Source organism: Rousettus aegyptiacus, unplaced genomic scaffold (assembly GCF_014176215.1).
Source record: "Rousettus aegyptiacus isolate mRouAeg1 unplaced genomic scaffold, mRouAeg1.p scaffold_m13_p_14, whole genome shotgun sequence".
Classification (NCBI taxonomy): Eukaryota; Metazoa; Chordata; class Mammalia; order Chiroptera; family Pteropodidae; genus Rousettus; species Rousettus aegyptiacus.
The window spans coordinates 40,591,896-40,619,871 of NW_023416289.1; the positions used below are offsets into that span (position 1 = coordinate 40,591,896).

The 27,976-nt window shown below is 57.2% G+C and overlaps 1 protein-coding gene across 5 annotated transcripts; it reads left to right on the forward strand.

The window, feature by feature from the left end:
• Window positions 1-1,513: 1,513 nt before the first annotated feature.
• LTBP4 (latent transforming growth factor beta binding protein 4) lies at window positions 1,514-27,936 on the forward strand. 5 transcript variants are annotated; one of them, XM_036231664.1, is made up of 33 exons: window positions 1,514-1,665; window positions 3,486-3,541; window positions 3,705-3,849; window positions 4,442-4,551; window positions 9,228-9,419; window positions 9,601-9,848; window positions 9,925-10,027; window positions 10,416-10,490; window positions 10,586-10,708; window positions 11,225-11,389; window positions 11,937-12,086; window positions 12,219-12,326; window positions 12,892-13,023; window positions 13,112-13,237; window positions 13,950-14,075; window positions 14,575-14,817; window positions 15,289-15,414; window positions 15,503-15,622; window positions 16,538-16,666; window positions 16,882-17,007; window positions 17,387-17,509; window positions 17,691-17,822; window positions 19,297-19,428; window positions 19,508-19,633; window positions 20,425-20,571; window positions 21,924-22,190; window positions 22,492-22,563; window positions 22,867-22,995; window positions 23,192-23,338; window positions 24,368-24,520; window positions 25,494-25,874; window positions 26,246-26,398; window positions 27,503-27,936. In XM_036231664.1, exons 1-33 carry the CDS (start codon window positions 1,529-1,531, stop codon window positions 27,655-27,657), a joined length of 4,857 nt encoding a protein of 1,618 aa, XP_036087557.1. In that variant the 5' UTR covers window positions 1,514-1,528; the 3' UTR covers window positions 27,658-27,936. The 5 variants fall into 5 exon arrangements, with proteins under 5 accessions (XP_036087557.1, XP_036087558.1, XP_036087560.1 ...); XM_036231665.1 differs by having other exon boundaries at window positions 24,371-24,520; XM_036231667.1 differs by lacking the exon at window positions 19,297-19,428.
• The last annotated feature ends 40 nt before the right edge of the window (window positions 27,937-27,976 follow it).

Below are 27,976 nucleotides of genomic sequence, written 5' to 3' on the forward strand. Positions count from 1 at the left end.
TGTGTCCTGGATGGTGGGTGGGCCCAGAGTTGTCAGTGTGAGATGGATGCCTGGATTTCTGTGGGTGGCAGAAATGATGTGAGTGTGACTGTGTGAGTCATCCGTGTGCCTCACTGTCATGGCGAAGAGTAAAGGGGTCTCCCATGCTCCCTTTACACCTTCCATTGGGAACAGTAGCAGGAAGAAGAGAATGAAGACAAAACTGGATCTGCTACTTGTCTTAGTCTGGGCAGGTGGCCTAGTACTCTATGGGAGGAGCTTGGGATCTACTGGGGGCGGGGCTGGTGCTACAGAACTGGACATCTTAAGAATTAAACTGCTGTGAGATGGGCGCCCCCCCCCCAAGACCCAGAGGCGGAGCAAATGTGAAAGGGGTGGGGCTTGGGTTTCAAGTGTAGGGAGCTTCCCAATTCTCTGTGGGAAGGAGTGTGGCCTAAAACTTAGCGATAGGGACAGCTAAGGGCGGAGTCTGAAGCTCTGGGGGCGGTACCTTTGGTGCTTGTAATTCCAAGGAAAGAAGGTGTGGTCTTAAATGTATAATAAAGGAAAGGGGCTGGGCTTGAGATCCCCTGAGGCTAAGAGCAGGGTTTGGAGCCTGGAACCCCTTAAGGGGAGTGCAAAGAGCCTAAGACCCTCTGTGGCTTGGGGCTCCTAACCGTGGAGGTCCCTAGGAAGGGAGGGGGTTGGAATTCTCTAGGAAGAGTCTGCAATTCTGGGAATGGGAGGAGTGCTCTTGGGAGCCTTTAAAGATTCAGGTAGGGAAGAGGTCTGGTACCCTCTAGGGGCAGCCAGCGGAGAGATAGTCGAAGAGGAGAGCAGAGCTCTTGGCTCCCAGAGTCTGTGGGTCAAGACGGAGCCTGGGTTCTCTGAGGGGCAGAGGCTACAGCCTTCTGAGGAAAAAGCTATTGCTCGTTGAGCCTGGAACCCCTGAAGCACAAGGAGTGGAAGAAAGAGTAAATCCTCTGGGAAGGTCCAGTAGGCCTGGAAGCTTCAGACCCGACCCGGGGCCCTCAGACTCCTGAGTCTCTTGCGTGAGAAGTAGGAACCTGTGAAGGCTTCCAGAGTCTACACCAATCAGGGAGCAAATACTGATGGAATTCTCCAGCAACTGCGAGCTGATGGATGAGGCCTGCGAATGAGAGTTTAGTTTAGGGGACCCTGCCCACCGCCTACGCATCCCTCGAGGGATCTCAGCACCTCCATACTTAGGCCTCTCCTTCACAGGATTCAACGAGTCAGTTCTTTACTACGGATTTCCCCCCACAGCTCTGAGAACTCCGGACAGGCAGGCCCCAGCGTCCCCCGCCCGACACCTGTCCCTCTAGCACCGCCCCTGTCGCCTCCCTATTGGCCGCACGGGCAGCGCCCCCTGACGGCACGGGACTCTGATTGGTAAGAAGTTCGCAGCCCGCTGCTAGGACTGTGGAGAAAATGAGTAGGTTTGGGGCGGGGGCGGAGGACGGGGCGGCGCCCAGCTGGACCCGCTGGACAGACGGCCGGCCTGGAGCGGGACTCCACGCCGGACACGATGCGGCAGCCTGGCCCCCTCCTGCTGGTGCTGCTGCTGCCGCTCCTCGCAGCTGCCGCCCCCGCCGCCAGCCCCAGCCCCAGCCCCAGCCCCAGCCAGGCTGTCGAGGCTGCAGTGACCTTGGGCCGCCCAGCAGGGTAAGCCCCGCTGCGGCCCCCTCTTCCTTGTGCCTCCTCCACCCAGTGAGTCCGGTGGTCGGTGAGGCCCAGGACTTTTTCAAATTTAGGGGGAATCGAACCCACTACTCCGGGGTGGGGATGAAAGAGCCAGAGAGCCCTGGTATTTATTAGGGTCCTCTATTTTGTAGGGGTTAGAATCCGAGGGGAACTGAGGGTTTGACGAGAGGGATGCCTGTCCTACGTGTGTGATAAAGATGGATGTGGCTTCAGGGAATTATAGAAATTTTTCAAAGAAGGATTCCAGTTTATATGGGGGCGTGGCTTTGAGTTCTCCTAGGAAGAGATGGGTGGGACCCTAGACCTAGGAGGGTCTCCATGTTTTTTGGGTGCTTAAGGAAGAAGAGTATGGAAGGCGATGAAGGGGTTTTATGGGGATTTTGAGATGTCCTGTTTTTCTAGGGTTTGGGGCGTCTGGATTAATTAATAGGAACCCTTGGATTCTCCTAATGAGTTAAGAAGACGTGGCCTTTTGGGTCGATGGCAGAGTGGCTTGTGGGGGAATTGTGTGGACGGGGTCTGTTCCTCAGAGTTCCTGAGGGTTGAAGATGTTCTAGTGTCCTAGAATTAGAAGATATCAGTCTTGAATAAGGCACCAGGGATTTCGCAGCAAGAAATCCAGAATTTCCTATGGATTTGGAGATTATAACCACCCTTCCTGTCTATGGTGACGAGATTGAAGGAAACAGTCTGCCCGGCACCCCCACCCCCCGCCCTGCGGCCCAGCGCTCCGTTACAAAGGCCCCGGGCTGCGCTCCCGCCTCAGTCTCTGCGAATGCGTTTAGTAACCCGAGCCGCGCCGGGGGCGGGGCCGGGAAGGGGTTAACCTGGAGAAAAGACGGGAGGGTGACAGCAAGATCAGGGGTCCCGGAGGTTCCCACCCGGGCAGCTTCCTTTCCCATTGGGCCTCACTGTCTGGAAAAAGTCCACGTGCCCTATGTCCCCTTTGCAGCCTCCCGCCACTGCCCTTTTCTCAGGCCCTACGCGCGCGCCTTAGTCCCTCGTCCCCCTTAGCTTGAGGATAATGGATTTGTCTGGGGGGCCCCTTGGTTACTACGCACTTGAGTCGGAGCTGAGGGCTCCGCTATTCAGAATCAGAGACCCTCTGGGCTCGCGGATTTCTTCAGGAACGACTCCTTCCTCCTGATCAGGCGGGAAACCGAGGCCCAAAGACCAGAAAACGCTGGCTCTGGGACACACGAGCGTGCAAGGGCAGGAACAGGCTAGAACTCAGGCCTCGGGATTCCCAGTCCTGGGCTGTGGCTCCTTCTGTATTCCCCTCCACCTCAGCACCCTGCTGGACCCACAGTCGAAGGAGGACCTCCCTCCCCAGCCGCTGAGGCCTGTGGAAGTGGCGCCACCTTCCGGTCACACGCGGGATGACGGCTGAGTCCAGCACAGGGATGTGCGGGGAGGGCGGTTTCTGGATTCCAGACAGTCGGGGCTGGGAAATGCGCTTAGAAATCCTCTTTGAGTTTTTAAAAAATCGTTTAAAAATACTTTAAAATGTCTTTTGTAAGAATACCTTACCGCCAAACACTTCAGAAGACAAATAAAAATAAAGTTGCTGTGACCTTCATCCCCAGAGAGTCTAAGCTAATTTGCCTCTCATTGCAGACAGGGAAACTGAGGCATCGATCACAGTGCCTCAAATTGGCACCACATCTATTTCGACCAACCTCAAGCCTTATGTTGGCTTCCCCTCCCGTATTCCCACTGATCTCCTTTGGGGAGCTCTAGAGCGCTTGGGGCCTGATTGACTTCCACCCCTCTGTTTATAGTGTTGCTATTTGTCACTGCTGCCCGAGCCGATTATCCAGGAGCCGCTGCTTCAGAGGTGGGTTCTTCTAGGTGAGGTATAGGTAGGGGGTGAAATGGGGTAGGAGCGGAGGGGTGGGGGTTCCCTTTCCTACCCCTCATCCCAGCTGGAGAGCTGGGTGCACTTGGTGTAAAGGGGGACTCTGTCCCATCCTCCACTTAGTCCCTGGCTGTCTCTGAAGCCTCCTGCAGGGTCCAGAGCTGCCCACCTGAAAAGTGTGCAGACCCTCAGCGGTGTCTGACACCAGTGCCCCTGGCGCTGCCGAGCTCCAGCCCCAGCCCTAGCGTGAAGAAGAGACAGGTGTCCCTTAACTGGCAGCCACTGACGTGAGTGTGCGGTTCCTCTCCTACCAAATGCTCAGGAGCTTCCAGCTCCATCACCATTTCCCACACATCTTTCACTCTGCTCCCTGGGTCTTCTCCTCTAGCTTATCCTCTCTCTCTCTTTCTCCATCGACTTGTATCTTTGTTTATATTTCTCCTTTTCCTGCCTATTACAGTCTCTAAGCCTTCAGTCTTTATCTCCCTGTTTGTCTCCATGTCCCTCTCTATATTTGTTCTTTCTACCTCTGTCTCTGTTTCTCTCATTGTTACGTGTCTCTTCTCTTCTCTTCTCTTCTCTTCTCTTCTCTTCTCTTCTCTTCTCTTCTCTTCTCTTCTCTTCTCTTCTCTTCTCTTCTCTTCTCTCCCTCTCCCTTCCTCATCTGTTTTCCCCACCATCTTTGTCCCTGTTTCTCCCCAAGCCTCTAAACAGTACTCAAGGCCTGGTCCCCATAAAGGGATGGGGGCGGGGTGGGGGGGGCGTAGGCAGAGCTGCTACTGGAAGACCTCCTCGCTGGGAGGCCCCTTGAAGCAGGGGTGGGAGGGTGGTGTCAGCCTAACCAAGGTGACAGTTCCTTCTCTGCCCCCTCCTACCCAGGCTGCAGGAGGCCCGAGCTCTGCTGAGGCGACGGCGGCCCCGCGGGCCGGGGGGCCAGGCACTGCTGAGAAGGAGGCCCCCACAGCGCACCCCTACCGGCCAGGCCCGCGGTAAGAACATCCGCCTTTCCTCCGCCGGGGCAGCGGAGGGGGGTTCCGGGCCAGATAAAGCCGTCTGGTTCCCACGGTCCAGCAGCCGCCTAGCCGCCCCCCATTGTAGCTCAGCACCCCACCCCAGGACACAGCCCCCTCTAGGGACCCCAGCGTCCGGCCGCACGAGGTGAGCCCGGGACAGGACCAGACGCTGGCCAGAGGCGCTGACCCGCGGGGGTGGGGCCGGGAAGCCAGGCGTCCGGGCTCCCCGCAGCCAAAGAGGGGGGCGCTGTCCCAGCAGAGAGGGAAGCCAAACTAGCCCAGACAACAAAAGCGATTGTGCGGGTTGGCGCCTGCCCGGTCACCGAATGGCCAAAACTGCGGGGCGGCTAGGGGCCAAAGGCCTCCTCCTGCCTCCCCCGGTCCTTGTCTTGTTCCAGCTCTCGCCCCTGGGCTAGCACACCCCCTAGTCTCAACCACCCTCAAAAGTCTTCCTCCTGCTGTGGCCTTCAGCCCAGATGTGTCCCCTCCTCCCTAAAGTCTTCCAGATGTGGGCCTCTAGCCAGATGTGAGGACCCCCGCCCACAGCCTAAACTCACCGTTTCCTCTTATCCATTCTGACTTCTCCTACCAGGTGTGGGGGTTCTGCCCAGATGTGAGAGCATCTTCAAATGCCCCCCCAACGTCTTGCCCTCCATCCAGACCCCCAATTCCTTCGTGTGCCCAGGTGCACCGACCCTTTTTTCCCCCAGATGTGCTATCTGGCTGCCCAGATGTGCCATAACAGCCCCTATTCAGATGAAGCCCCTTTCTCTGTACCTAGAGCCGAGGATCCAGTCCTAAGACGTCTCCCCAAATGCGGCCCCCATTTCTCCTTTCTCTTTATGGATTCAGCCCTGTCTGCGGGTGGGTGGGGGGGAATCAGCCCGCCCCACCTGTTGCCTTCCCTGACGCTCCCCCGCGGGCCCCATTCACTTGTTAGTGCGACTGGGGGCAGAGGGGGCGCCCCCCTCCCCCTGCGAGTCTAGCGCCCAGTCTGCGCGCCTCTGGCTGCGCGCCCAGCCCCACGCGCCCCCGCGCGGCCGTCGGGGAGGGAGTGGTGGGGAGGGGGGGGGCCTGAGCGGGGGCGCGGCCGCCCTCCCCCGCGGGCGGGCGGGCGGGCGCGGCCGGGCCCCTCGGGCGGGCTGGGGCGGCGGCGCGGCGGAGCGCGGCGCTGCAGCCATGGCGGGCGGCGCGCGGCTGCTCTGGGTGTCGCTGTTGGTGCTGCTGGCGCTGCTCGGGCCGCAGCCTGGACAGGGCCAGCCGCGAGAGCGCCTTCGTGTGCGCTTCACCCCAGCGGTGTGCAGCCTGCGCTGCGTCCATGGGCCCACCGGCCCCCGCTGTACCCCGATCTGCGCGCCCCGCAACGCCACCAGCGTGGAGAGCGGCGCGCCCGGCGGTGCGGCCCCGGGGGGACCCGGCTTCCGCGCCTGTGAGTGCGGGGTGGTGGTCCCGAGGGAGGGGTCCCCAGGGGGAGGAGGAACCCCCGGGAATGGGGGAGACAATCCCCCAGGGAGAGGGAGCCCAGATTCCCTGTGCAGTAGTACTAGGGGACCCCTGGGCACTTAAGGAAGGGCTTCAAATTCCTGGCTTTTGGGGTTGGGTCTTGAGGGTCCTGATTTTGCAAGTAGTGGGGTTTCTCAGGGACCTGTGATGTCTCACGTGAGGGGACTGGGGCCGACTTTCATGCCTTTGAGTCAAAATTGGGGATACCAGAATTGAGAACCCTGAGAACTTAGGGGCAGAGATCCTTAATTCTGAGACTGTAAGGGTTCCCCGGGGACCAAGGGAGAATTTTGGAGCCCTGAGGGTTGTCCCAGTTTCTCCATCCATGGGTGGGAGGGATTAGAAAAGTCCAGGATGGGAGTGCCTGTTAGGAGGGGCATTGAGGTGAGGAAAGTGGATCTGGAGAGCCAAGAGGAAAAGGGGACCCAGAGAAGCAGGGTTTCTGCAGGACCCTGAGTTGCAAGGGTCACACGTGGGAGAGAAATCTAGATAGGAGGCCTAGGGGATGGGGCGCCCCCTAGGGGCAGAGGGGACAGGAGGAGGGTGTGCACTAGGCACCAGTAGAGATGGGGAACCCCCAGGGGGTTCAGGTGAGGTGGGGAAAACAGGCCACCTGTTAGCGCCAGGGTTTGGGGGTGGGCGGGCTCTCGGGGGTCGGGGCCTACCTGCCCCCAGCCCCAGAGGCCCTCTAGCGTGGGGAGTGGGGGCTCCTGGCGCCGAGAACTCGCCCAGTCTGGCCTCCAGCCAATCCAGCCCTGGCGGCCGTGAGCTCATCTCCCGCTGGAGCCCCCGCCTGCTGCCACTCCCTCTCTCCTCCCCTTCCTCTCTCCTTTCTTCACTCCCTCCCGGCCCAGCCCCAGCTCGCCCGTGCCAGGCGCCATGCCCAAGCGGGTGCCAAGCCCCTGGAGGCACAAGTAGGGGCATGTGAAGGGGGGCTGACCTTGGCAGGACCCCAATGCCCTCAGTTCCTCACTCCCTTAGGGACGTGGAGCATGGAGTGGACCGTGCCCACCTCATGGCTTGCCCAGGGGTGGGAGCCCTCAGGGAACTGGGCAGGGGGCGGGATTCAGGTTAACACACAGTGGAGAAATGCCCTCGGAGGCTGGGAAGTGCCTCCCAGACCTAGCTGGATTACTACAACCCCCAGCAGAGACACTTCCTATTTTGGAATTTTGATTGCTAGTTAAGCCTCTCCTAGGCCTGCCACTCAGTTAAGGACCTCTCTTAGAGCACCCTGGAGTCCCGAGCCTAGAGTCTCTGTCCTCAGATCCTTACCCTCAACAACAGACTCTAGAGGACTGCCCCTCCAGTGCAGTTCTCTCCCTCCCATTCTTATGTAATCCCCCAAACTGTGCCCCTCACCAGAGAAATCTGCGGAATTATCCCTCAGCTACTCCTCCTCCCCAGAGAAACTGCAGGTTAAAAATCCAATACACTGAATACCCTACTCTCCAGCTTAATTCTCTTCCCACAAAAGACTAGCATTTTCTTATATTTCTGACCAAGTCCCATTAGATATTCCTAATTCCTGTCTTTCCAAATCCTGCCCTTTCAGCTGACTCCCTCCCCAGGAACTTCTGATCTATCTGTCAAAGAACCCTAGGTTGGTCTTGATCAGCTGATTCTCCCAAGAGGACTCCAGACACTGCTCCTGCCAGGCAGCCATTAATCAAAAGAGTAGGGCATCTAATCTCTTAGATAGTAGGTGATGGGGGATTCCACAGTATCTTAGAATCTTCCCAAACAATTAAGGCTTTCATGTGCTTGCTGGTGAGTCCCAGGAATCTCCTCCATCTAAGCCTATGAGGAGGGGGTTTGGGGTAAGGTCCTCAGCGCCCTCAAACTGGCCATCCCCTAGAAGGCACTAGAGTCCTGTCTTCTAGGTAACTCTCCCCAAAAGGACTTAACAGACTCCTGTTGAATGGGCACCTCGGCTTACTCTGAGCTAAGCTCCCTTTCCATTCCTGAAACCTTGAGCTGTCTTTGAACTTCAGAGTACTGCCCTGTAGCTAATCTCCTCCCAAGAGTCCAATCTCTTTACCTTTCTAACTTGAGGGGGCTCCCTTTATGTTTTCTTCTCTCCAGCGTGTGGCTCACAATACCGCACACGCCTTCCTGGACGGCCCCGGCTGCCTGCCCTCCTCCTCCCCTCCGCACAGCTGTCTCCAGCTGTTCTCAGCCTCCCCGGGGGAGGAAGGGAGGGGGTGCCCTAGCAGGATATGTCCGGCCTTCTTTGGCTCAGCGGGCCCCGGGCTCCTCAAGGATCCGGAATGCGGGGCCACCGCCCTACCCCCGCCGCATCCCTCTTTGTTTACCCCACCGCACAGCTGGCAGTGCCCCGCCCAGAGGTGGACTGGGGCCCGGCGAGGGCGCGCAGAAGGGGAAACGAGGCGCGTTCCCGCTAGTGGCCCCGCCTGGGAGCTGCTGAAGGCGGGAAGGCAGAGCTAGAACCCTGGAGCCAAAGCCAATGGGGAGGTGGGCGGAGACAAAATTCGGCGGGCGGAGCTAGAACACCCAGGGAGCCGGGAGGTGGAGTGGGAGGGGCGTGAACGAGCGATCCCGGGCAAATCAGCTTGAGGAAAGGAAGTGGGCGGGGCTAAAGGCAGCAGGGTAGACGCCTTGCTAGGCAGTTCAGAATCCCGAGGGTAGAAGAAGGTTCTGTGGGCAGGACTGCAAGAGGGGAGTAACCGGGGAGTAACCAAAACATGGTTTTAGTCAATGCAAGGGACCAGCTGGGTCTGGAGGGGCTGAAATAGCAAAAGTCGCAGCCAGGCGATTAGATGGACGGGGCTAAATGCTTAAGGAAAGCTGGGGTGGGCGGAGCTTGTACACTATGGACTCAGCCCAAAAGTGGGACTCTAGAGGGAGGGCGGGGTTACATGAAAGTGAATGAAGAGCCAGAGGGAGTGGCGAGCCGACCTAGTGAGCACAGCTATTCCATATTGGTCTGGAAGGCTGGATCCAGACAATGCAGATTGCCAAGGATTGGTTGGGGTGGCACAAGACAGCTCAAGGTGGAGCGACTTAGAACTGAGTGATACCTCTGCGGGTGAAGTTACGTTAGAGACTGAGCTAGTTTGGGTGCTCTGGACCCAGGGATGCCTGCCAGAAGGGTTACTGACCCTGAGTGTCCTCGCTCTCATCCCCAGTCCTGTGTCCCTTGATTTGTCACAACGGCGGTGTGTGCGTGAAGCCTGACCGTTGCCTCTGTCCCCCGGACTTCGCTGGCAAGTTCTGCCAGTTGCATTCCTCGGGCGCCCGGCCCCCCGCCCCAGCCATGCCAGGTCTCACCCGTTCAGTGTACACCATGCCACTGGCCAACCACCGCGACGACGAGCACGGTGAGGAGAGTGCGGCCGGGGCCCCCTCCTACCCCTCTGCCTACCACCTCACTGTTCCTCTGACCCCCATCTTTCCTGCCTTCCCGAGTACCTTTATCCAGTGCGACTCTCCCCGCATTTCTAGCTCCAGTTCGTAAGAACCTGGGTACACACCCCTTAGTCCTGTGGTGCCTCTCTCCAGGTGTGGCATCTATGGTGAGCGTCCACGTGGAGCACCCGCAGGAGGCGTCTGTGGTGGTGCACCAGGTGGAGCGTGTGTCCGGCCCTTGGGAAGTGGCGGACGCTGAGGCTGTGGCGCGGGCAGAGGCAGCAGCGCGGGCGGAGGCGGCGGCGCCCTACACGGTGCTGGCACAGAACGCGCCGCGCGAGGACACCTATTCGGACGCCTCGGGCTTCGGCTACTGCTTTCAGGAGCTGCGCGGAAGCGAAGTGAGAGGAGGCCGGTGGGGAGGGGCCCGAAGCGTGCCACCGCGCGGGGGCGCGCTCACCCAACACTTCCCCACAGTGCGCGTCCCCGCTGCCCGGGCTCCGGACGCAGGAGGTCTGCTGCAGAGGGGCTGGCGTAGCCTGGGGCGTTCACGACTGTCAGTCGTGCTCGGGACACCTGGGTAAGCCCCAAGATGTCCCCGAGGTGCTCGGAGCTGGGGAGGAGTAAGAACCTGCCGCTCGCCGCACACTGCCCACAGATAAACCCTGTTCACAAATTAGCCATGCCTACCCCGTTGTGGGGATCATTTCCGGTCTAGACCTACCCATACTGTCTTGGACCGTCTACCCTGCTCTCTGACTTTGGCTTCTCTGTTCTCACCCCGCCTTTGTGCTCTGGCCCCACTCATGCGTTCCTGGGACCTCCCACGTTACCTCTGTCAGACTGCCGATTTAAGGCTGACCCTAAACTCAAAGCACAGACAACACTTTTCAGTCCTTCCAACTTTCGTCCCCGCACACTCTATTCTCTCTCCGCCCGCCCCTGGCCCACCCCTCTCCTCTCTACAGGGAACTCCGACCGAATGGGATCCCCAGATGGTCCGTGTCCCACTGGCTTTGAAAGGGTTAATGGCTCCTGCGAAGGTGAGCTGGGACAAGGGTGGGAGGGGCTTGGCTAGGGGGCGGGTCGGCAGGAGTGCTCGTCATTGATGCCACTGGGACCATCCCATTTCTCACAGATGTGGATGAGTGCACGACCGCCGGGCGCTGCCAGCACGGGGAATGTGCGAACACCCGCGGTGGGTACACGTGCGTGTGCCCCGACGGCTTTCTGCTAGACTCATCCCGCAGCAGCTGCATCTGTGAGCCACCAGTAGGAGGCTAAACTGGGTCCCATGTCCCGCCCTACCCTCAGACCCCATCCCAGATCTTCCCTGCGTCTCTAATTTGTCTCAGACACCCCCAGATCCTCACAGACTCCTAGGTCCTCTCCGTCACTCCTATTAGACCCCTCTCAGACTTCCTGGACCTTCTTTCAGAACCCCTCAAAACTTTTGGATACAGATCCCTTCAGATACTCAGGCTTTCTTCAGCTTCTCTCAGCCCATGAAATCCCCTACACTTCTTCCATCACTGGGCCCTTGGCAGACCTTGAGATCCCTCTCAGATTCTCACATTCACTCCTCAGACTCTCTTCAGGCCCCAAACCTTTCTCAGACCTCCAGACCCCTCACCTCTCTCTCCTGCCTTCTTGGACCCCTCCTGAATATCCCTCACGCTCACCAAAAGCTCCATGGGACCACTGCCCTACCTCCCAGATCTCCTAGTTCCACTACCCTGCTAACTCCATTCTGAAGAATTTCCTCCTTCACCCCCAGCCCAGCACGTGATCTCAGAGGCCAAGGGGCCCTGCTTCCGCGTGCTCCGTGAAGGTGGCTGCTCGCTGCCTATCCTGCGCAATATCACCAAGCAGATCTGCTGCTGTAGCCGTGTGGGTAAAGCCTGGGGTCGGGGCTGCCAGCTCTGCCCACCTTTCGGCTCAGGTGAGAGCCTCCTGTGAGGCCAGCCCCTAGACTTGAGGCACACAGTGCTCACTCTAAGCCCTGCCCCCAGGTCTTGAAGCTCACAGCCCTCACACCAGGTTGGGCCCTAGTCATGGCCACCCTCAGACTGGACTCCGTCCTAGGTCACACCCCACCCTTGACTACACTCACCCCTGAGACAAGCCACCTTCAAGTCAGGCTGTGTCCCCTGAGTGAAACCCCCAGCTTCAGCAGCTCCTAGTCCTTGAGTTATGCTGCCTGCCCAACTCTGTTCCCAGGTTTTAGCCAAGTTCCCAGCTCCTCAGACAGTACGCTCAGCCTAGGCTCTGCCCCAGACACACCCTCCCTGAGACACCTTCTTGGAAATCTAGCATCTGCCTAAAACCAGACCCCACAACAGACCTGACTGTTTCTTGGACTTTATCCCAGTCTCTGTAGACCCCAGAGACCAGGCCCCACTCTCAATCCCGGTTCCTGCCACCATCCCAAATAGAGGAAAACAACCTTAGTCCAACATTTAGCCTCTCTCCTCCTTTCCTGTTCCCAGAGGGTTTTTGGGAGATCTGCCCTGCTGGCCCTGGCTACCACTACTCAGCCTCTGACCTCCGCTACAACACCAGACCCCTGGGCCAGGAGCCACCTCGAGTGTCCCTCAGCCAGCCTCGTGCCCCACCCTCCACCCCTCGGTCGCCCATAGGTGAGCTGGCTTCTGGAGGAGGGGGGTGTTGTCTCCAAAGGGGCTGCTCCAGCCCCATAGAGAAAGGAGGATGGAGAGGAGCAGAGACACCCAAATCCAGGCCTCCACTAAGTGATACCCTTTCTTTACCAGGCTTTCTGCCTACCCATCGCCCGGAACCCCGGCCTGAGCCCAGGCCAGGCCCTGAGCTCTCCCCGCCCAGCATCCCGGCCTGGACTGGCCCTGAGGTCCCTGAATCAGGTACAGCAGAGGGAATGGGGACATTGTTGGGGCATTATAGGCGAAGGCTCTAGGGTGAGGCTCCACGGATAGAATAAATAGGGATGTCACAGCCAGAGGAGTTAAGGTGGGAAGAGATAAAGGTGTGGAGTGCTGGGTGGTGGTTACACAAGGAGCTGGAGTCAGACAGCCCAAGTTTCCTGTCAATTGGGCAAGTCATTTCACCTCTTCATCAATAGTACGGATCATTGTAAGGATTCACTGAGCTGTCTCTAAAGTATCTGGCACATCGTAAGTGCTCAGTTAATGTTAGACAAGTTATTTTTCATGAGATACTAAGAACGTATCTCACTCAGAGGATAGGAGAGCAAATACTTATAAACGGAGATTTTAGGGTGATACGGGGGGATTCAGGCAGAAGATCTGATGAGAAATTCCCATGATAAAGATGATGATCAGAGGTGGAAGACAGCTTGGGGAGGGACATCCACGAGGGTGTTTTAGGCAGTGAATCTGAGATTGTACTGGGATGAAAGGGACAGAGGATTCAGAGATGGGGAAACCCTGGCTGACTGGACACCCCCAGGTGCCTCCGCGGGAGTGTGTCAGCGCAATCCCCAGGTCTGCGGTCCTGGACGCTGCATTCCCCAGCCCAGTGGCTACACCTGTGCGTGTGATTCCGGTTTCCGGCTCAGCCAGCAGGGGACACACTGCATCGGTGAGCTAGACAGAGGAGGTAGACTGAGGCAGGGTGGGGGGCTCTGCCAGGTCACCTCTTGACCAATCAATCCCCTCTGTGCCCTCAGACGTGGACGAATGTCGCCACGTACCCCAGCCCTGTGCTCCCAGGCGCTGCGAAAACGCGCCAGGCAGCTTCCGTTGCGTGTGCGGCCCCGGCTTCCGAGCCAGCTCGCGGGCTACGGAGTGTCTAGGTGAGAAATCCGCCCCACCAGGCTCGAGGACTCTGCCCAGGTCTCGCTCTTGCAGTCTCTCCAGAGCAGTTCCCGCCCTCCTAAGCTTCCCCAACGCCCTTCCTACTTACTGTTGTCGCCCTGGCCCCGCCCCCAGGCCAGCTCCGGCTCTCCCTTAGACCCCACCACGGCCTCTTCCCCACCCAGATGGCCCTTCCCTACCACTGCTCCGCCTTCCTCTCAGACCTGGTCCAGGCCCCGCCCCTTCAATATTCCGGACCCTCGGCCCCAACCCTCCAAGTGCCAAACTAGCTCCCTGTCCTACAACTGCAGAATCCCATCTGACCACGATACCTGATTCCTACTCCGCCACACCAGTGCCTGGTCCTAAGAGCATCCCTTCCCTGATTTCTGCCTCCCCTTTGTTTCTATCCCCAAAGCTTCCCTTCCCTCCCTTGCCCTGCCCAGGCTCTGCTCCCCAAGTTGCTCTTCTCTCCTCTCGGTTCCCCTCTCCGCCTTTGCCCTGGCAGGGTACGCAGCCCTGGTCCAGCTCTCCTGCTCAAGCCCCGCCTTCTTAAACTTACTCATTCCCGAGCCCCTCCCTATGGGCCCTGGCTCTCCAGCGGCCTGGCTCAGCCCAAGCTTGGCTCTGCCTGCTGCCCTCTCCAACTCCCTGCGACACCGAGGTGGGGAGTGTCTGCCCCAGTTTCAGCCTCCCGGTTTGTGTCCGCAGACGTGGACGAGTGCCACCGCGTGCCACCACCCTGTGACCGCGGGCGCTGCGAGAACACACCAGGCAGCTTCCTGTGCGTGTGCCCTGCTGGGTATCAGGCTGCTCCCCATGGAGCCGGCTGCCAGGGTGAGGGACTGGGAAGGGCATGGGGAAGGGGATGTGGGGGGTAGGGCAGAGCAGCAGTGATGAAGAATGGAGAGACAATAATGAGGCAGAGGCCAAATGGTAGGAGACAGAAGCCAGATTCTGAGAACCAGACATACGGCCGATGGCCGTAGAGTCAATGTGACATGGGGATGGAGAGGCCAAGTGATGGGAAACAGACAGGCTGAGTATGGAGGTTGGAGATGTCAGTTATGAGGGACAGAGTAGGAGGCCCACTGGTGGGGACTAGAAAGGCAGATAGCTTAATAGAGACTGAAAAGAGAGGAATGGAGGCTGGAGGATTTAAGTGTTGGGGGCAGGGTGACAGAATGATGGAGACAAGGAGGAAGAGTGATGGAGGATGGAGTACAGAGTGATGGGGAAAGGGTGGCAGAGGGTGGCAATCGATGGAGTTCAGGGAGACAGAGTGGAGTGTGGAGGGTATGAAGGAGGTGTGACAGGAGTCCCTTGCCCCCTGCAGATGTGGACGAGTGCACCCAGAGCCCGGGCCTCTGTGGCCGAGGGGTCTGTGAGAACCTGCCCGGCTCTTTCCACTGTGTTTGCCCGGCTGGCTTCCGGGGCTCAGCATGTGAAGAGGATGTGGATGAATGTGCCCAGGAGCCACCACCCTGTGGACCAGGCCGCTGTGACAACACGGCAGGCTCCTATCACTGTGCCTGCCCTGCTGGCTTCCATTCCCGAGGGCCGGGGGCCCCCTGCCAAGGTGAGGGTGCTGAGTCCAAGCATGCTTCCGCCCCCATTTGCTGTGGGGGCTGGAGAGAGACATGATTGGGAGGCAGAGAGGCAGGGCGATGGGGCTCAGTGCAGAGGGGTGGGGGGACAGAGAGTTGGGAGGGTCTGATTCCAGAGTTTTCTCCCCTTTTTCCAAATATGAAGGTGCTCTCCATTTTTCCTCTTCTTTGGATGATACTCTTGTGCTTGTGGGACCCTTGAGGAGGGGACAACTCTGAGGCAGGAAGGCCACATGCAGGAGGTGGTGTCCTGGACTTACCCTGGCAGCTGGAGGGACCATTAATGTGGGAAACTGGGGAGGGGGTCTGTTCTCATGGGAGGAGGGAGCAGCTTGGGAAAAGTCCAGGAGGCCGCCTCCAGACTGGAAGGCTGGGGTGGGTGGTGATGGTAATGGGAATGGATTAGGCCCCTTCCTCAGCCCCACTGCTCCCCTCTGCCCCAGATGTGGACGAGTGTGCCCATAGCCCCCCGCCCTGTGCCTACGGCCGCTGTGAGAACACAGAAGGCAGCTTCCAGTGTGTCTGCCCAACAGGCTTCCAACCCAACGCTGCTGGCTCCCAGTGCGAGGGTGAGGCCGGGGAGGGAGGGAGGACTTCGGATTGGGGAGAGGGTCGTCGGGCCATCCCTTCAAGGCCACCTTCTCCCCTGCACCCCAGATGTGGATGAATGTGAGAACCACCTGGCGTGTCCTGGGCAAGAGTGTGTGAACTCACCTGGCTCCTTCCAGTGCAGGGCTTGTCCTGCTGGCTACCACCTGCACCGTGGCCGATGTAGTGGTGAGACAGGCTCTGGTTGTGACCTTAGACCTATATCATGACCTTTGACCTATATCACGACCCCCTCCTGGCCTGGACTACATACAACCCAGACCTGGCCCATAACCCCTGACCTGGACCTCAGTCCTGTTACCTGAACCACAACCTACAGAGCCTAACTGTGACACTTGACCTGAATTATGGGCCCTTGACCCAGACTACAGTTCCTCTCTGGACCACAAACCTTGACCCTGAATGTGACTGCTTGTTCTGTGGCATGAACTCTCAACTTGACTGTGACATTTGAGCCTAATCATAACCCCTGTTGGTAACCCCTGACCACAACAATGACAGCAGTTGTGATCCTCCTGATGTTACCTGTTCTCTGGCCCTGTATGTGACCTGTGGCCCCTGAACTCTACTGTGACATTTGACCTAACCATAACTCCTGACTTTGTGTGACACCTGCTCCTGTCTCACTGCCCCTGCCCGTTCTCAGAGGCCCAGTTGTGTTCGTGATTTCTGGCCCCAACCCCTGACTAGAGGCAGAATTCTTGACCCTGACTGTAACCCCTGACCCTAACTGGTCTCAATCCCAATCACAGATTTTTACCTCTGACTCAGCAGAATGCTGTTTAATGATCCTGGTTTATCCCTAACCCTAATTAAATTCTGACTCTCATCCAGTCCAGAGTCCCTTCACCTGACCTCAGGATCCTGGCTCAGGGAGTTCCTAGAAACTCAGACCTATAGGATCCCCATCACGGTCCTCATGATCAGGGAATCCTGGTCTCCCCAACCCACTTCTGCCATTGAGCCTTCACCTCATATCCAACCCAAGACACTTCTCACCACATCCTCCAGACCTCTCTGCCCCAAGGGGATCCGTCCCTTGTGTCCCTACATTGGTCCCCTTCTGAACCTTCGGTTCCCCAGATGTAGACGAATGCAGTTCGGGCGCCTCCTGTGGCCCGCACGGCCACTGCACTAACACGGAAGGCTCCTTCCGCTGCAGCTGTGCGCCGGGATACCGGACGCCCTCCGGCCGGCCAGGGCCTTGCGCAGGTGAACAGGGTGGAGCAAAGGCCAGAGAGCCTGGGAGTGAGGGCCCTCGGGAAGACTGCTCGGGAGGTGGGAGCAGGACTGAGGGGCTGTGGGTGGAGCTTAGAAACCGGCTATCTGGGGTAAGGTTTGGGGACAGGGTTGCCGCTTTGCGGGCGGGGCTTGGGCCTCGGAGACGGGTTTGGTGACCCCACAGCCTTATCTCTCGCGTGCCCTAGACGTGAACGAGTGCCTTGAGGGTGATTTTTGCTTCCCCCACGGCGAGTGCCTCAACACCGATGGCTCCTTTGCCTGTACTTGTGCCCCCGGCTATCGGCCCGGACCCCGCGGAGCCTCTTGCCTTGGTCAGTTTCTAGGCTGGGCCTGGACCGGGAAAGGGTGGGCTTATACCGGGAAAGGGAGTACAAGAAGATGGAATGGGAAATCTAAATTTTGGGCCGGGATCTAGATGCACTATGGGGGGGGGGGGGCTTGGTCTAGGCCCAAGCAGGGAAAGGCGGGGTTTGGAGAGGGGAGTGGGGGCGGAGTCTGGATAGTTGGGCAGTGATTGGAAAGGACAGGCCGTCGAGGGGTGGGGCTTGCAGGGGAGGGAGGAGCCTAAGGCAGATTGGGAGCTGTTAAAGGCTTTTAGAGCCACTGGAGCAGGAAAAGGGCAATGGAGCGGTGTGGCCTGGGAGGTTAAGCAGAGAAGTTGGTGGGCCGGGTTTCCCACCTGTCTCGCAGACGTGGATGAGTGCAGCGAGGAAGACCTCTGCCAGAGCGGCATCTGTACCAACACCGATGGCTCCTTCGAGTGCGTCTGTCCTCCAGGACACCGCGCCGGCCCAGACCTTGCCTCCTGCCTTGGTGAGAGGCCTCGCTGCAGCCTGATCCTTCCCTCCCTCTGCCTCCTGTCTCCCCTCTGCCCCCTTTCTCTCTTACCCTCTTATCTGCGTCACCTGCCTTGCCCTCCTGACTCTCCTCTCCCCTGTTTGAGTTCCCTATCCTTTCTCCTTTGCCTCCCGGATCTGACTCCCCTGCCCCTCAGACATAGACGAATGTCGAGAGCGGGGCGCAGCCCTGTGCGGGTCCCAGCGTTGTGAGAATTCTCCAGGCTCCTACCGCTGTGTCCGAGACTGCGACCCTGGCTATCACGCGGGCCCTGAGGGCACCTGTGACGGTGAGATCACTATGCCCACCCCCAACCCCGCTATGAATTGTGGAAGTTGGTTCCTTGGTGAGGCAGGAGGATGAGGGGAAGTCACTCCTATCAGGAACCCAGCCAAGCCTGCTTCCAGAGGCAGCCCAGGCCCCTCTGCGCATTGAGCACAGTTCACATTTTAGTTCACACCCCAGTATGGACATTTCCTAACTGTTAGCCTCCCTCCTGGTTTCCAGTCGGATTAAAACTTCCTGTTTTTCCCTCTTTAGGTCCCCTCTCTGGATCTGCCCTCTTTCCACCTTACACCACTTCCTCTACTTCCAGCTGGCCCCCAAAGAGGCCCAACCCTGGCTGTCTTGGGCCTCATCCTTTCCCAATGTGAAATTAGAAATTACTGAGGTTTCTCCAAGCACTGACCCCTGCCAGCTTGAGCCTTGCCCTTCTCAGTGCTGTTTCTCCACATTTGGTCCTTTGCCTTCCTTCAGGCTTCTCCAGGCCTTGGGAACTTCAGGCCCACAGCTTTCAGTCTCTGCTTCACCTTCAGATTGCTCCTTGCCTGCTCTTCTCATTCTTCATACCTTCCCACTCCTCCATCCCCCGCCCCCACCTCTCACCTCTCAGCCTCTCTGCCCCATCCCCCCAGCATGCTCAGGCAGGGTACTGAGGTAGAAAGGAGGCTAAGACTAATCTAAGATATTGTTTTGGATGGAGTGTGGGTCAGCCTTTTGTGGAACAAATGAAATGACTATGGGCTGCCTTTGGCTTTATGGTTGCCAGACCTCTGACTCATAGAAACCTAGTTTCAGGGGTTCTCATTTACTAATTCCACAAAAATGCACTAGACACCTGTGTGCCAGACACTGGGGGTGCAGCAGGCAATGAGTCAAACAAAATTCTTGACCTCACGGAGCTGACATTTTGGAGTAGCGGGGGCTAGGGGAGACAGACAAAAAATAGGTAAATTAATTCAAGATTCATTCAACAAATAATTTAGGAGTACCTACTGTATGTCAGCATCGTTCTATGTTCTGGGGGTACACTGGGGAACAAAGACAGAAGTCTAGGTCCCTGTCATTGTGGAGTTTGCATTCTAGAGAGGTGACAGTTGGCATACCAGTAAATATGTAGGCATAATAACAAGTTTAAGAAGGAAAATATAGCAAAATAAGTGGACGGGGATGACAGGGCAGTGGGGGAGAAGGCACTAGAAGGGCTTGACCTTGATGGTTGAGTGAAGTGAGGGAGGGAGTCAGGCAAATAGCCAAGGGAAGATAGTGCAAAGGCCCTGAAGTGGGACCATGTTTGGGCCATGCGAGAGATAGCAATGAGGCCTTAAGAGTTATCATGGCTGTCAATCTTTGAAGACTAGACTCTTAGAATACCAGCTATATGGAGACCTCTCAGCCATGGGAGCTGGAAGTAGCCTCAGGAACCTGTGAATCTGGGCCTGTGACTCCCTTCCCCTTCCCTCACCCCATTCCCACTCTTGCAGATGTGGATGAATGCCAAGAATATGGCCCAGCAATTTGTGGAGCCCAGCGCTGTGAGAACACCCCTGGCTCTTACCGCTGCACACCAGCCTGTGACCCTGGCTACCAGCCCACGCCGGGGGGCGGATGCCAGGGTGGGTGTCCATTAGGCATTGGGTGATCTGCGGAGGGGATAGACAGTCCAGCAATGGCTTGACTCTCTGCTGTTTGCAGATGTGGATGAATGCCGGAACCGATCCTTCTGCGGGGCCCATGCCGTGTGCCAGAACCTGCCTGGTTCCTTCCAGTGCCTCTGTGACCAGGGCTACGAGGGGGCGCGGGACGGGCGTCACTGCGTGGGTACGGGGCTCCGGGGCTCCGGGGCTCCGGGGCTGGGGGCCAGAGGCTGTGCTCTCTCCATAGATCTGAATGATGTGAGCTTTGGGGGTGTGGAACTTAAACCGTGGAATATAAGATCATCTTCACGTAGTCAGGAAACCCTCTCCATTCAGATTTTATTTGGGAGATGCTTAAAAAAAATTCATGCATAAAGTATGTAAAATGCACTGATCTGAAGTGCACGCAAACATTATTTTTCCCCAACATTTTGTGAGGACATTTTCTAAACATACAGCAAATTAAAAGACCTGCAGAATAAACATCTGCTCGCCCATGACCTATATTCTACCATTCTCATTTTTATACTTGCTTCTTCATATATCTATCCATGAATTTTTTTGAATAATCCACCTGATTTTTTTTAATAGATTTAAAATTAAGTTGCAGGCGTCAGTACAGTTCCCCCTAAATTCTTCAGTATAAGTATCATCAACCAGAGTTCAATATGTGTTCATAGATGTTTTCATTTGTGGTTTAATTTACATACAGTGAAATGCGTGAATCTTAATTATACATTCTCTAAGTTTTGACAGATGCCAACACAACAGGCTTTATTTCTTTAAAACTGTGAAGTCTTAGGATATATCTGAAGGGCTCCCAAGGGAAATTCAGGGTTCGTCACCAGAAGATAAGTGGATGACGGGGTCTGGGCCATTAAAAATGCCCATTTTATTTGAAAGCTCAGACTTTTAGGCCTTTGGAATCGGAGTTTGCCACCACTGACTGTCTCCGCTGTTGTCCTCCGCTCACAGATGTGAATGAGTGTGAGACCCTGCAGGGCGTGTGTGGAGCTGCCCTGTGTGAGAACGTGGAAGGCTCCTTCCTCTGTGTCTGCCCCACCAGCCCCGAGGAGTTTGACCCCATGACTGGACACTGTGTTCCCCCGAGGACTTCTGCTGGTGAGACTAATGTCAGTGTCTATTTCACTGTTGGCTGATGGCCCCACAGGAAAAATGATGTGGTCTAACCATTCCTGATGTGGATAGGTGCCATCGGTTAAAGGCTGTTGTTTTAAACAAAAAGAAACGGGAACAAAAACTTCAGAACACATGCGTTAACCTGGATAGTGAGACTCAGTGTCAGGAGAAGTAGATCCTGGCCCTGTCTGACTTTACGAGATTCCTTTATTCAGCAAATGTTCACAGAGTGTCCACGGCACTTAGCCCTATTCTGGGCACTGGGGACACAGTAGTGAGACCAGGAAAGACCACTCTGTCTTTAGGGGGCTCACTGTCCAGTGGAGGCTGGCAGAGTTATCCCAGATGGAGACAACCCAGAGCAATCAGTGTGGGGATGGAGGAAGCACGGCCAGAGGGAATGAGCCTGTCATGGGGAAAGGTTACCAGGTTGTGGGACTCCAGAGCAGGCAGGTGCCTGCCCCAGCCTGAGAAGTTAGGGAGGGCTTCCTGTTGGAGGGGATGTCTGAGCTGAGAGCAGTAGAATGAATTGCAGCGAGCCAGGCGAAGTGGGTGAGGGAAGGCATTCTGGGCAGAGGGCAAGGGCAAAGGCCTGGCAAGGCAAGAGAGGGCCTGGCATGGTGGAGGAACTGAAATAAGTTCAGGGTGGCAGGTTTTACAGAGCAAGGGAAGGAGTGGGGAGAGATGAGGCCACAGAAGAAGGCCAGTGCCAGGTCACAGTGACTCACCGTGCTCAGGAGGCTGGACTTGTCCTGAGGTTACCCTGGCACCATGGATGGGTTTTGAGCAGGAGGGGAATATATTCAGATTTTGAAATCTGTGCCTGCCATTGGAGAAGGTGGGTAAGAGGGGGTGACCCTGGGTGCCGGGGGACTAGGCAGCAGGCTGGGGCAGGGACTGGGCAGAGAGGACGGGGCTGGGCTTAGGCAGGAGCCATGGGAGGGCAGGGGAGTGTGGATGAGAGAAATACTCAAGTGACCAAGTAGACAAGCTGTGGGGCTGCCTGCGTCGGGGAGAGGTGCCCTGGCTCAGGCCTCGGTTTGGGGATAAAGACTCCGAGGCCAGTTTGGGACACGTTGGAGGCATCCAGGGGGCCAGGGAAATCCCCTCTCTTCCCACCCAAACTGCAGCTGCGATGATGGGCCAGACACTTAGGAGAGCATGAGGTAGAGAGAGGTACAGAAATGACAGGGGGTGAGAATGGGAAGGACAGTGACAGAATGGAGTCTGGTTCTGCTGCTAATGCCTGGGAGTCCCCTGGTCCTCACTTCCCCATATATAACATAGGAGCTGGAGCCTCAGCCCATTCTGGCTAATGCCCTTTGTCTCCCCAGGCACATTCCCAGGCTCTCAGCCCCAGGCATCTGCCAGCTCAGGTGCGCCAGCCAGGCCACCCCCTCCACCCCCGCCGCGCCGTCCTAGCCCCCCTAGGCAGGGCGCTGTGGGCAGTGGACGGCGGGAGTGCTATTTTGACACAGCGGCTCCAGATGCATGTGACAACATCCTGGCGCGGAACGTGACATGGCAGGAGTGCTGCTGCACTGTGGGTGAGGGCTGGGGCAGCGGCTGCCGTATCCAGCAGTGCCCGAGCACCGAGACAGGTGGGCGTGGGCTGCCGGCCCAACACAGGGCCGAGGGTTTGGGTGGAAACATGTGGGCATGCGACTGGGACAGGGGCCGCGTTTGGACATAGGGTTGAGGCACTGGTACTGCAAGGGCAGCAGTGAGCTGTCAGCTAGGTGGGCATGAGGCCGAGATGTGGACAACAGACAGGCACAAGGGCTGAAGACTTGGGCAGTGAAAGGCGAGCATGGGGCCAGAGTAAGCGCCAGGACAGGGGGGCATGAGAAGGCCCAGGGCTGGGACACAGGTGTCTGGGCTCAGTCTTTTCTCTGTGTGCAGCTGAATACCAGTCGCTGTGCCCCCATGGCCGGGGCTACCTGGCGCCCAGCGGAGACCCCAGCCTCCGGAGAGGTGAGGCCAGATACTAAGTCCCACCCCATCCCCAGCCCCAGCTGCAGCTCACTCTGTCTGTTTTCTTTATTTCTGCCTCTTACCTGTTTCTGTCTCCCCCAGCCCAACCCACCCTCATCCTCTATCTCTGTCTTTTTCTTTCCCTATCTCTCTCTACCTCTGGGTCTCCATCTCCATCGCTCTGTCTCTATCTTCCTTGGTCGTGCCCCATAGCCACACACTTCCCCCATCCAGCCCACACCACACCGTGGCCCGTCCCCATTGCTCTCGGTGGGTGTGTGCCTCTAACCGTCCTTCCTGCAGACGTGGACGAGTGCCAGCTCTTCCGAGACCAGGTGTGCAAGAGCGGCGTGTGCGTGAACACTGCCCCAGGCTACTCGTGTTATTGTAGCAACGGCTACTACTACTATGCCCAGCGACTGGAGTGCATCGGTACGAGCCCCACCTCCACCATTCCCCAGGGGACTCTCCCCAGTCCTCGACCAAGACAGGTCCTCTCTGGAATGTGGCCACTACCAGCAGGAAGTCCTTCCTGGAGTCTAGTCTTCATCTATCACACTGTCAATGAGCTGGGGAACTGGAAAAGGGTAGAGGGCTGCTTCTTAACCACTCCCTCATGCCTCCCTAGATAATGACGAGTGCGCGGATGACGAGCCGGCTTGTGAAGGCGGCAGCTGCGTCAACACTGTGGGCTCTTACCACTGCACGTGCGAGCCCCCACTGGTGCTGGACGGCTCACGGCGCCGCTGCGTCTCCAACGAGAGCCAGAGTCTTGGTAACCTCCCCCTCCCCCAAGTCCGCCCCACCCCAGCACCACCCATGCCGTCCCACCTCATCCCCGTTCTTTCTGTTGGCCCTCAGATCTCCTAGTTTTAGTTCCAGTCTTAGACCCCCAAATCTCCCAGGCTTCGCCTTCACAAAGGCCACGCCTCCTCGAACCGTGTTTAGCCTGTCTTGGTTTCTGACTCCCCAAGGCCCGCTGGTCTGGTGGTTAAAGGTGAATATTTTAGAGGAACCTGCCACTTGCTGGCTGTGTGTACATGTGCACATTGCTTCTCATCTCCTGAACGCCAGCTTCCTTCGTGCACATTGGGTGGATTGGCAGTAGCCCTACTTTATAGGGTGGCTGGAGGAATTTTATTTTTAAGGACAGAAGAGGACATGGTCTTACTAAGTACTAAAAACATGTTTCCTGCTCTTTTCCTGTATATCTCTGATTCTTTCCACTTCCCTGTAGGTTTCTGTCTTTAGGTTTTTCTCTGTCTCTCTGATGCTTTCTGGGTCTTTGTTTCTAGATGGCCTTGTGTTTCCACATCTCTGCTTTCCTGTTTTTCTTTGAATCTCTTAATATTTGGATGTGTTTGTCTCTATCTCTTTGAGTCCTTAATTTTTTTTTTGCCCACTGACCCAAACTCTCTTCTCCCACTCCTGTTCCTACAACACCCTCCCCCCCCCCCCGCCCCCACACACACACCCTGAGACTATTCAGAGAGGAAAACAACTGCCCCAAGGTCACACAGCCCTCAAGAGGCAGGGCCTGTATAGAGCCCTCTCAGACCCTTCTCCCAGCTGCTGGAACCCCTCTGCTCTCTCCTCCTATATGACAGCCTCATGCCAGACCAAGCCCTGTCCTCAATCCAGAACCTTGGAACTACCTCAGAGGGCTTCTGGGAGTCAGATCACTGCTGATAAAGACTTAGTTATAAGCAGAGGGGGCTGGACTGCTCCAGCAGCGGGGGAGGCCGAGCCTCTGGAAGGATCCAAGTGTTGGTCCCGCCCTGATGCATGCTGTCTCTGCCCTCAGAAGATAATCTAGGAGTGTGCTGGCAGGAAGTAGGGGCCGATCTTGTGTGCAGTCGCCCCCGTCTGGACCGCCAGGCCACCTACACGGAGTGCTGCTGCCTCTATGGGGAGGCCTGGGGCATGGACTGTGCCCTCTGCCCCGCCCAGGACTCAGGTACTGCCACCTGCTTGGGCTGCACTCAGAGGCCCTGCTCCTTAGCCTCCAAATACAGGCCCTCAGATCTCTTAGTTTCAGTTCCAGTCTTAGACCCCAAATCTCCCCAAACTCAGCCCCTCAGACCCCTATGTGCCAGCCAATCCCTAAATCTTGGTCCCTTAGTCCCCAAGTCATATCCTAAAGACCTCCCAGTCATATCAGCAGGTTCCATAGTACCCTGAGGTCTGGTCTCCTAGACCCTCAACTCTTGGTCTCTAGAACCTCAAAACAGCCCATGGACCTCCCTCTCCCTTAGACCTCTAATACCAATTGCTCAGGCCCCACCATCCTGGCCCACAGACTCTCTGGTCATAGCCAACAGGCCTCCAAGTTCCAGTGCCATAGACACCCATATCCAGGTGCCTAAGGCCCCAACACACAGCCCCAGAGATCCCTAAGTGTTGGCTTTAAAACCTCTGAGTCACCCAGTCCTCAGCCCTTGGGAACCCAGCCCAGGCCCAAAAACCCATCCTCAGTCCTCAGACCTGCAGGTCTCATGGCTCAGATACCCTCACAAGCATCCTGACTCATCAGAACCCCAGTAACAGTTTCTGGAAATTCCCAGTCCTGGCCTCCAGAACTCCCCCACCCCATTTCTGTAGGTCCCTAGTTGGAACTCCCATGGGTTTACCAAATTCCAGCACATTGGACCGTAATTCCTAGCAGCAGTCCTTAGCATTCCTGACCCCAGCGCCTTGGAATCCCACCCAGTCTCAGTCTTTGGACCCTCAATCCTGGCTCCAGAACCCCTGATACCGGCCCTGCAAGCCCAGTCCCTCTTCTGAGGCCCCTCCCATGCATCAGCTCAAGGCCATCCCACCCCCTATTCTGGGCTCTTTCAGGGGTGGGGGTTGGGGAGCGGGAGGACCAACATGAATGGTGGGTGAGCTGCAAGCAAAGGCTAACTATTAAGCTTGGCTCCTGTTCACAGATGACTTTGAGGCCCTGTGCAATGTGCTGCGCCCCCCAGCATATGGCCCCCCACGACCAGGTGGCTTTGGACTCCCCTATGAGTATGGCCCAGACCTAGGTCCACCTTACCAGGGCTTTCCATATGGGCCTGAGTTGTACTCACCAGCCGTGCTACCCTATGACCCCTACCCACCACCGCCTGGGCCTTTTGCCCGCCGGGAGGCCCCCTACGGGACACCACCCTTCGACATGCCCGACTTTGAGGACGATGGCGGCCCCTATGGCGAATCTGAGGCTCCGGCTCCACCCGGCCCTGGTACCCGCTGGCGCTATCGGTCCCGCGACACCCGTGGCTCCTTTCCAGAGCCTGTTGAGCCACGTGACGGTGGCGGCTATGCTGGTGAGCACTGCGGGCCCAGCGACGGGGGCTGAGATGAAGTGTGAGGTGTGCAGAGATAGAGACGGGGAAGAGGGAGGGAGACGCAGAAACAAGAAGTCAGGGGGAGAGACAGACTCAGAGGGATGGGAAAAACATGTAGTCGGAGAGAACAGACATATTTGTATGCCCACCAAGAAAGAGGTGAGGACAGAAGGAAAGCTAGGGAGAGCAGAGCGAGGTACATCTTCTGGCTCCACAGCACCCCCCACAGCCCTGGTGTGGGATGGACCGTTCGGAAGTGGACATAGGGAGCCAGGGGTGTGCCCAGCCGTCGGCAAATAAGAGATGGAAGGCACAGACTTTGTATCACGGAGTCGGTGTATTCTCTGCAGGCTCCCTGGCTGGGCCCTATGAGGGGCTGGAGGCGGAGGAGTGCGGGATCCTGGATGGTTGTGCCCACGGTCGCTGCGTGCGTGTCCCCGAGGGCTTCACCTGTGACTGCTTCGATGGCTACCGCTTGGACATGACCCGCATGGCTTGTGTCGGTGAGAGGGCTGGCTGGGGCCAGTTTGCACGAGGAGACAGGGTGGAAGCCTTATTTAGAGCTGAGTGCTCAGGGACATCAAGGGGAAGGGCCAGCCCAGAAGGAGCAGGAGGTAATTCTTGCACAGAGATGGGGCTCGCCTGACGAAGGAGCGATCAGGCTTGGAGCAAAGCCGAGTTGGACTCTGGGGCCGGGGCTGGGCTTGAAGCAGGGCAGAAGGGTGGAGTCCTGCAGGTGTGATGTCCAAGGACTCCCACTGCTACCTTGGACAATTTGCTTGACCTCTCTGAAGAGCTTCAGACTCCCCATCAGTAAAATGAGAATAGGAATTATGTCTGCCTAGTTTAGACAGTAGTAACACAGAGTAGTTACAACCGAGGACTCTGGAAAAGTAAGAGAAACCTCAGACACAGTCCAGCAACTTGCTGTGTGACCCGGACCGGTCACTGTCCCTTGCTTAGTTTTCCTCATCTGAACTGACCATCATCATAGAACCCATTTCACATAGTTAATTCTGATCTACAGTGACACTGAGGCTGTGTATAAACCAAGTCTTAGAAAAAAGAATTAAGTCTTCCAAGGTCTCACAGCCAGGAAATAGCAGAGAGCTGGGCACTCAGAGCCTTTGAGAGCTGGTCTGAGAACCGGCTGGGCAGAGTTGTGGGCTTGCTGTGTGACACTGGGCAAGGGGCTTCCCCACGCTGGGCCTCAGTTTGCACATATGTAATATGGGGCCACAGAACCTACTCATAGGGTTATCAGGAGGATAAAGTTAATACAGGTCACATTCTTAACATGTGTCTGGCTTGGAGTAAGCAGTCGCTGTGGTTGATAACCATCATCAGTATTATTTTCCTAACAAAAGCCTAGTGACCTAGGGGCTACCGTGCCCATCTTACAGAACACTATACTAAGGCACAGGGAGGGTAAGCCACCAGCCCAGGCTCACACAGCCACCTGCAGTAGTAGGCACATTCTGCTCCAAAGAGGAGGCTCCGCACCCGCAAGCCCTCTGCCCCAGAAGCCTCGAAGGACAGGGAGGCGGGTTCCCAAGTCTCTAGGCCTGAGTAGCAGCGTTCCTTGTACCACCACCTCCCCACCCCAGACATCAACGAGTGTGACGAGGCAGAGGCGGCCGCCCCACTCTGCATCAACGCGCGCTGCGTCAACACGGATGGCTCCTTCCGCTGTATCTGCCGCCCAGGATTCGCACCCTCGCACCAGCCGCACCACTGCACGCCCGCCAGACCCCGGGCCTGAGCCCTCTTCGCCTGGAGGCCGCCCTGCGGGTGCCTGCCTACGCGCGCTCCCTGCCTTACCCTCACTCCTGTCCTCTTGCGCACATGCGCACAGGGATGCTGGCCTGGAGGGAGAGGACGACGGACAGATGGACAGATGGGAGGAGGGACTTCCTTCACTGCTTCACCACCCCAACCCCTCCTGTCAACGCTGCAAGCCCAGGCCTATCCCACAGTCCCCTTCATATTTCCACTCCTTTTTATAAAAATGTTCAATTAAAAAAAACACACCTATTTTGTATCTTCTGCTTCTGTCTGCCTATGTTTCTGAGTCTGGCTCC